General features: G+C 36.6%; 1 protein-coding gene across 1 annotated transcript; it reads left to right on the top strand.

Annotated features, from left to right (window-relative positions):
- The first annotated feature begins 229 nt into the window (after positions 1 to 229).
- Positions 230 to 8,256, top strand: LOC111702933 (titin). Its single transcript, XM_023474747.1, has 11 exons — positions 230 to 445; positions 707 to 2,867; positions 3,014 to 3,262; positions 3,630 to 3,876; positions 4,094 to 4,163; positions 5,271 to 5,379; positions 5,885 to 5,972; positions 6,271 to 6,341; positions 6,911 to 7,012; positions 7,246 to 7,479; positions 8,139 to 8,256. Exons 1-11 carry the CDS (start codon positions 253 to 255, stop codon positions 8,254 to 8,256), a joined length of 3,642 nt encoding a protein of 1,213 aa, XP_023330515.1. The 5' UTR covers positions 230 to 252.
- Positions 8,257 to 9,007: the final 751 nt, after the last annotated feature.

The following is a 9,007-nucleotide window of genomic DNA, read 5'->3' as shown; positions in this document are numbered from 1 at the left end:
TTAACATAACCTTTAAAATATGAAGTAAACAATAATTAAGTTTATGCTAAAAATACATGAAATCAAGGACCAAATAGATACGGGAACGGGTGGGGTCTTTGTAAGCGCTCTCAAGGACAAACTCTTGCACTGATCTAACTTGTTTCTGATATTTACCTTTTTCAAGATCTACTGTGATTGAGTTTGACGTAATAAATTTCTCTGACTCAAGGCTCAAAGAAATTCACTATCTAAACATATTTCAGAATAAAAATGTCCGATCCATGTCAACTGAAATGCAGGTTTTGTGAACAGGAGTTTAACAGCACCTACAAGGTCATCCCTCACATCTTCTTTGGTCATCACAAGAAGATTTTTAAGAGGATATCGAAGAAGGAGCAGTTAATGTATGAATGCCCTGGAGGATGTGATTTTAAGGTTTCGGTCTCAAAATATTTCAAGCCAGGTGAATATTGTCAAATCAGACCAGAAAGACGATTGTATCATACCAGACTGACATTTATTTAACCATATCTTCCAGCATTTTAATCAAGAATTATTTTACATCTTAGTATTGGTTTATTTCTCTAATGGGTGCTTGTTCACCGTTCAGTGGCACATATGTTCATGAAAAATTAACTCCACCTTGTCTTGCAGAACAAAGAAATTTGAACGAAGCATTATTTAGTGCATTACAAGATCTTGATTATTATTTTCTATTGTTAAGGTTGCAGTTCAGAGGAGTTGGTAAGCTCCCTGGTTCACTCTCTTGTAACCCTTGAGGAGCATCTTAACTCCGTCCACACCAAGGAGGATAAAACGGTGGTGTGCAGCTGCGGGTTCCAACTAAACAATACTATCTATTGGGAGCATCTACAGGAGCATATGGGAGCTGTTGTAGTATCAACAACTCCTAAAAAAGTTAAAGGTCAGGCTCAGTCAAGTTCCACTCCCAGACAACCTGGAAGCAAGACGGTGGAAACTCCAGACTCGCTTAAACCACCAGAAGCTTCAATTTCATCCATCACACCTGTCATAACTCCAGTTTTATCCGAAAAGTCCACTGAGCCAGCAATCCAAGAGATAAAATCTGTTGAAGCGGAAGTTAAACCGGACTTACCCTCTGTAGACTTGATTGAAAAGGTTGTCGCCTCTAGAACTGGTAATGAAGGTGACAAACCCACTGTGGATATGCCTGTTTCCAGCAAACCCACTTCTCATGAGGTTAACACTAATTCAAGTACTCCACCAGTCTCAGGAACCATAGGTTCTACTCTACCAAACCAGTTTGTCCCGGTTTCAGATCCTCGAGTAATTTCTCCTCCTTTGAAAACCGCAAAACTTCCTGGCGAGCTGGCCGCGTCAACCATACCGTTCAGTAGTTACTTCAAAAATAAGAAACCCGAAACCTCCATCGAACTGAAACCACCGGAACCCTCAATTGAACTAAAACCAGCTGAACCCTCAACCGAGCTTAAAGCACCTGAGCCCTCAAACGAATTAAAACCAACTGAAACTTCAACCGAACTGAAACCACCGGAACCTGTTGTACGCCGCCCTTCAGGAGAAAAACCTAAGATATCCTTGTCGGAGTACACTCAGCTTCACAAAATCCGTAGACATTCATCCGGGGATGGCTCCGATAAACTGGAGAAACCCGAGAAACCGGAACCTGTTCCAAGTTCAGTAACTAGACCCGTGATACCCGCCCCACTTGGAGCTTCCAATGAGAAACTAAGCGTGAAGGAAAGAAATGTATCTGGATCTGGGGATTTAAGATCAGAGGCAGAGAGAATGAACATTTCTTGGAAACAGGACAAGGAAAGAAGAAAGTCTGGTTCTGGAGACTATCCTGGAGAAAGTAAACCCAAACCTGAAATATCTCCCAGATTGGAACATGATATCATTAAGGGTAATATTGGACTCGGAGGGAAAGTTGTCGAACCAATGCGTCCTCCTACACCTCTAGATCGCCCTAGAACTCCATCAGTAAGTCCTAGTCCGGACGGTTCGCGTTCTACAACTCCCGGAGAAAGAATGTCACGTCCAACAACTCCTCTGGACAGACCTCTTTCAGCCTCTAGAAGAGGATCGTCAGACCAGAAACCTCGACGGCTTAGTGAAAACTATTACCCCAAGGAGAAACCTTCTAAACCTGATCTAACAGAGGAGATGGAACGCCAGATTATTTACGGTGGGTTTCTGAAAAAGCGAGGAAAAGGGAAACATGAGGAGTTGAGTTCAAACAACCAGGAAGAGCGGAAAGAAATGAAAAAGGAAGATTTTAATAAACCGGCTGCAGAGCAGGAAGTAAAGAATGAAGAGAAGGTTGAACCAGTAGAATTGAAAATGAAGGAGGAAGGACCTATTGAGGAGACTATTGAACAAAAACAGCAAAGAGAGCGTCGGGAGAAAAGGATTCAGGATGAAAAGGATAAACTGACAAGAGAGGAGAAGTTGGCTGCAGTAAGAAGAGAAATAGAAATGAGGTTCCAGGAAGAAGAGCTGAAGAGAATGCGGGATAAGGAAGTCACTAAGAAAAAGGAGAACGAACTACGCGAAAAGATCCGAATTGAAGAGGAAAAGTTAAGAAAGGAGAAAGAAAAGATCGTATCAGAAAAGAAGAGATTAAAGGCTGAGAAGAAGAGATCACGGAAATCTAAACACAAGCGACGAGATTCTGAAGTTGAAGTTGTTGATCTAGACGAGGAGGATGTTAGACCTGCGAAGGAAAGACGAAGAGAAAGTGTTGATGATGAGGAGAGTAAAGAAATGACTCCGGAGAATATTGAACCTGTCAAGGAGAAGGTTAAGAAGCAAGATCAGTACGAGATGCTGAAAATGAACTTCCTCTCACAACGCAAGCAGGCTATAGAGAATGAAATCAGGTATTTGAACAACTTCAACCGAAGAATTAGAATTTGATTTGAAATATTAAGAAAGAGGTTTTATTTGAGGCATTTCTTTATAGCTTTTCTTCTAATTTTATTTTATGATAGCTATTGAAATATAAATTGTTCATGATGTTCTCAAGGTTGTTAGAAAATGTTGAGAGTGAGAGTCCTCCTGGAGAGGATGGATCTGAGAGGCTGGGTGAAAAGACTGAAGAACCCGAGAATGTAGAAGATGAGGAGGATGATCTTGAAGCTATGATGAGAGAGTACAGAGAGAAGGAGATGTTAGCTGTCCCTGAAATGGCTCCGGCACCAGAGAAAGTTGAAGAATCAGAGAAGCAGAGCAGTTTATCATTCCTCATGGATAGTTACGGAGGAGGAAAGAAAAGGTAATTAGAAAATTATTTATCTTAAAGGGACTGTTGACGTTATTTCAATTGACATCTCCATCAAAAAGGTGCATCCCCGGATCTGAGCAACAATGAGGAAGAAAACGTCGTTTTTCTATTTCAAAAAGTGTTGAATTCTGACATTTTCTTTGTTTTAACTGTTACATAAATCCGCAAGTCGCTTTTCCAAGAAACCTCAATTTTAATTATCAATTAATAGCTTGAAAAACAAGGACATCTATAATATTTGGACTGAGACAAAGGTTGTAATGGTACTGTTGTGAATCGGACAAACTTCTCTATTAATTTTCCAAATTTATTTTTATATCTCTATTAATCAAAATCAATAATTTTCCTGCTAACATAGATCTGGAAGTGATTCCCCTGAAGCATCAAGAAAATCCACTGAAGTCCGTCCAACTTCTCTGGAGAAGACAATACCCAAAGGATTTGACGAGCTTGGAAATCCGCTAGACGAAATACACTCGTTCCCGACCGATTTCGACGAGTTCGGCAGAACAGTCGTAGCTGATCCTTCAGGTCGTCCAGTTCCGGCCGGGTTCGATGCCGACGGTCATCCTCTGGACGGTCCTAAGATCAAATCAGATCCAACGGTAATTGAAGACCCCCCCCCCCCCCCATCTTCTTTAATTTTTTTCGCATAGTATGTTATTAATTTTAGTTATGAGCGTCGCTTATAAAACTGGAAATAATTCAAGATTTTAAACATTTAAATCAAGTGAGTAAAAGGTAGTTGATATTTAGTACCTACAAAAGGGTTCTCTTCTATAATTGTGTTTAATATTTTTAATCTAAATCTTTTTTTTGTAGAGTGAAGCTATGCTTAGAGCCGCAAATATAGCTGCCATGGATATCATGGCTCCAGCGAAACAGAGTAGAGGTAAAGTTAATTCAATTATGTGACAAGAATGTTTGAATTTCATCAAGCCATCAAGGTTTTTTATTGATGATTTTATTTGTTTATGATTGATTTTTTTCCTGTCAATTACAGCTTTAAACTTTCTCACTGAATGATCAATCTAATTAACGAAACATGTAATTTATCATATGTTTCATCATACTCTTATGATCAGACATTGGCAATAAACTTATTTTCTAACTTTGATGAATGTTTTTTTTAATGATACCGCGGTAACCGCCGTTTGTTATTTCTGAGAACGGAATTTTAAAGTTTATTTTACTATGACTTTTTTCGGTATTATTTGTTGATTTGTAATTTGCTTTGATTGAATGATTGACTGACTATTGATTGACTGATTGATTGATTGATTAATTGGTTGATCGATTGATTGACTGATTGATTGCTTAAATATTTGATACTGGGGCCAGATATAGTTGAACAGCGTAGACTTAGTTGAACCATTTCTCCCCCCCCCCCTCTTTGAAAATATTTTGTACCTCCAGAAGTTAGTTGCGCCAAATTCAAATATTTCTTTAGGGTTTTAATCACTGAGTTAGAGAAATTAATCGATTTTTTAGGAAAACAAATAAATTTGTTAAGTAAAAAGTATAGAAAAGGATGAATGAACTTGCATTTTCTTGTCTAAGTTTTCCTTTCCCTCACAGATCTTCATAAAATATACAACCCGGTGTAAACTGAAGACCAGTGGTTCAACTAAATCTATGTAGTTCAACTTTGTCTCGCTATTTATAAAATCTGGTCACTAATTGATTGATTGTTTTAGAGTTGAAAGCTGCAAGACAGCTGCAGTGTAGTTTTTGTATGAAGGATGGAGCTCATGGAGTTGATTGATTTATGCTAATTGATTGAATGTTTTAGAGTTGAAAGCTGCTAGTCAGCTGCAATGTAGTTTATGAAAAGAGGATGGTGCTCAGTGAGTTGATTGATTGATTTATGCTAATTGATTGATTGAATGTTTTAGAGTTAAAAGCGAGTAGTCAGCTGCAATGTAGTTTATGAAAAGAGGATGGTGCTGAAGGAGTTGATTGATTGATTTATGCTAATTAACTAATTGATTGATTTTAGAGTTGAAAGCTGCTAGTCAGCTGCAGTGTAGCTTATGTAAGGAGGATGGTGCTCAAGGAGTTTATTATTCAGCATATACTCTTCTCTCTCACGTTTTCCTCATACACAGGTTTATACTCACATTTGCCAACATTTAGAGATTATGTACAGATGTTAAGGCTTGACTTTAAGGACAGATTTTATGATTTTTGATTTTTTAAGTTTTGAAAAAAAATCAATCTCCAACATAAGGCTCTTCATGGCCACACATGTGGCTCTCTTAGTGTACACAATACAAATATTCCAATTATATCATTATCCAAGTATATCCAAGTATATCCAAGTATATCCAAGTATATCCAAGTATATCCAAGTATATTAAGTACATCAAAGTACTTAGTGAACTTGCCCTTAAAATTGTTTTTCTCTTTTCTTCACTTTAAACTTACTGATTATGAATATATTTACTATTACACTGTATGAAAAAGAGGGGAAGTGGTATTACCACCTAAATCCTGTGACCGTGCCACTTAACAAGACGCATTACGCAAATAAACGTTTTAAATTACGGAGGTCGTAACAATAACACAATTTTGACGGGNATCAGATATAAATAATTTCCTCCCTGTGCTTAGGAAGAAGATTGTATCTCGGAGTCGGAAGGTTCGTGGCATGACTCTGGCTTGTCCGGAGGGGTGTGGATTCATCACTGATATGTCCAAGGTACGGAGAAAAAAGAAAACTTTCCAATTTTTTTTTTGGGGGGGGGTTGACTTTTAAATTTTTAAGATCTGCTTCAATTTGGCGTGAACGTTTTAAAAAAGGCTTTATATGTTTAAAGAAACTCAAAACAATGGCGTGGAATTCATCATTTTCATCTATTAATAGGACCGGTGTTTCTATCTTGTCGTTGCTACGAAAATATCTTTGTTAATTTTATTGAGAGTCGCAAATAATTTCATTATCAGTCCCTTAAAAATATTGATATATATTAATTTTAACAATTCTTTTATTCTTCCAGGAGCAGATTAGTATAGATTATTTTACTAACGTCCTACCCAGTCATCTGGAGGAGCTTAGTGAACATATCAGGTCAGTTCTCCATTTTTATGTTCGTACTGATATCAGACTTTTAACATCAATAAAAACTTTAATTTAAAGTTAGAACGCCCACCGGTTTTATCCTTGACGTTTTTCGCTGTGACATCTATATTCTAGAGGCCACATGAAGCTGACGTTTTTATTTGTGCCTTAATATTGTTTTCCTGTTGCTCTTATCGTTTGATTTCATAAGGATTAATTATTTCCTTAAAATTAATGTGTTTTACCCAAATCGACAAATAATTTCTTTAGTTTAAGCATTATTGATTTTTTTCTTCCTCTTTCGAAAAAATATTAATTATCAGTTTCTTTCTTTGACTCAACGAGTGTCCGATCATAATTCATAAACACTTGACCGAACTTGGTAGAACCACTGAAATGTTTTTAGACATGTTAAGAAAACTCCCGGCAAAGCTGGATTCCAAAGCTAGTATTTCAATAATATAATTATTCAAAGAATCATTTTAATTAAAAAAACCTTAGGATGTATTTTTATTACAAAAAAAGATAAGGAAAACAAGAAAAAATGTTATTTATAAAATAATAAAGATTTTGCTCAGGGATTGTCACACTGGAGAACCTAGGATGGAAACCTGTCAATACTGCTCTCTTCCTTTACAACATGAAGAAAGCTGGAGCTGGCAACATCTTGCTAATCATGGGTATTATTCAATATTCAATCATTCATTCACATATGCGCTAAAAAAGAGAAATTAGAATAACTGAAGAAATATTTACAATCTTGACCCGGATCCATGTTATACAGGATTTTCTCCTAGGATCCGGGCCAAAATTAAACTGATCCTAAGCACTAATATTTTATACTTTTTATTCATCATACAATACATTCATTTGAAAGGAAAAGTTAAATAGAATTTATTAAAATTTGTATTAGGGATGAGAGAAGGTTCTACTGTGATAGTTGTAATAACTTCCCCTTCAAGACGGAGGTACACAAGTGCCCTGGAACGGGTTTAGAAACATACTTCCCCTCTTCTCCGGGTCTGGAACCGAGTAGGAAGAGGAGGAGGAGTGAGGACGGGTTGGATGTGAGGAAAACTAAATCTCTTGAAGAACTAGCAAGGGAGGTGGAGACTGGAAACCTGGATATGGAGAAACTTGTGAAAAGGAAAAGAACAGCCAGATTTAATTAAATTTTTTCTTTAAAAAAATGACATTTCATTGAAAAAATTCTTAATTTTTGCTATCAATCGGAGATTTTTGATTTGCTGCAGTGGGACCTTTAAACCGTTAAATAGGAAGACGACAGTGGAAAATCTCGTATTCATATCCAGTAGCTTGAAAATAAACTACTACAAGGCGCAATTTCTCTGTTCAATATTCATTGGAATATTTGATATAATAACTTGTGTCTAACAGTCGTCATTCTATTTCACTGTTTTAATGCTGCCACCGTATGGAAACAGCTTCCTATCAGGCGCGTAGTGGAGGTTTAGCCTAGGGGGTGCACTTTTTTGTGTGCACCCCCCTAACGGTTGATGTGCAGTGTGCACCCCCCTAAAAAATCGGTATTAAGAAAAAAATAAAGTTTAAAATCTATATTAATCTACCTGAAGGCTGACTATTAGTTATCTGACCATAATTACTAAATATAATAAAATCTATTAGTAAAAGAGAAAAAACCTCTAGGGGGCGGTGCATGTCTAGGGGGGCACAAGGGTACCGGCCCACCCCCACTACGCACCTGCTTCCTATGAGGGAGCAAAAGTTTCAATGGAATTCGTTTTACATGGATATTAACAAAAATTTGAACTGTTCCTGTGTTAGTAAAAACCTGGGGAACATGGAACGATATCTGTGTGATACCTGCGATAGGTTCCTACCTTCCCTTTCACATTTATGCTTTTCCTCCCTTCTTCTTTTTAGCCTTAAAAGTTTAAAATAATTCATTTTCTCCATTTCATAACAAATATGGCATATGATATCCCAGCCACTGCTTACTGAGCTGGGAACTTTTTCCTTATTTCTCCAGCATAAACATTATACACTAAAGTTTTGAGTTTTAAGAATTGCTTTGTCTCCAGATTATCGGAAATTTAAATATTAACTCCTTTTGCTTTCATTTTATCTTATAAATAGTAATTGTTGAGATACAATCCTAGTTTAGGCAACTATTTTAGACATTCCACGGAAATATGAGTTTTCCGATATTTATCTTGATTCGAATTGTAATGGTGGTGAAGTAGATGTAACTTCAAGTAATCCTCCATGTAAAGATTGAAATGCTCGATTCACAATGGCACCCTTAAAAGCTTTGTCTGATAAAGTATGATTTAGAAGTCAATATTTATAATTTGGAAAACTGAGAATTTTCAATTGTGGTTTCTTTACAAAATTGACTTTCACATTTTACATTGCAGGAGAACATAGAGGAAGTATTAGAATCAGACACTTTAAAACTAGAAAAACGGAGCCCATACAAAACATATTGTCACTAAACTTATCACCTCAAAACGTATCACCACAACTTATCACCAAAAAACTTATTAAAACAAAACTTATCTAACAACAAAACTTATCAAAACAAACCTTATCATCACAAAACTTATCAAACTACAAAACCTATCAAACTACAAAACTTATCAACCTCCAAAACATATCATACTCAAAACTTATTAAAATAACTACAAAATTTA

Source organism: Eurytemora carolleeae, unplaced genomic scaffold (genome assembly GCF_000591075.1).
Source record: "Eurytemora carolleeae unplaced genomic scaffold, Eaff_2.0 scaffold485, whole genome shotgun sequence".
In the NCBI taxonomy this organism is placed as follows: Eukaryota; Metazoa; Arthropoda; class Copepoda; order Calanoida; family Temoridae; genus Eurytemora; species Eurytemora carolleeae.
This window is presented reverse-complemented; position numbering and strand designations above follow the sequence as displayed.

Bases quoted from the DNA above. Each gene is read 5' to 3' on its own strand.
- LOC111702933 (XM_023474747.1), top strand. From the start codon at position 253: ATGTCCGATCCATGTCAACTGAAATGCAGGTTTTGTGAACAGGAGTTT. The intron at 3,877-4,093 runs GTAATTGAAGAC...TTTTTTTTGTAG, and splicing joins AGATCAAATCAGATCCAACG to AGTGAAGCTATGCTTAGAGC. The intron at 7,013-7,245 runs GTATTATTCAAT...AATTTGTATTAG, and splicing joins CAACATCTTGCTAATCATGG to GGATGAGAGAAGGTTCTACT.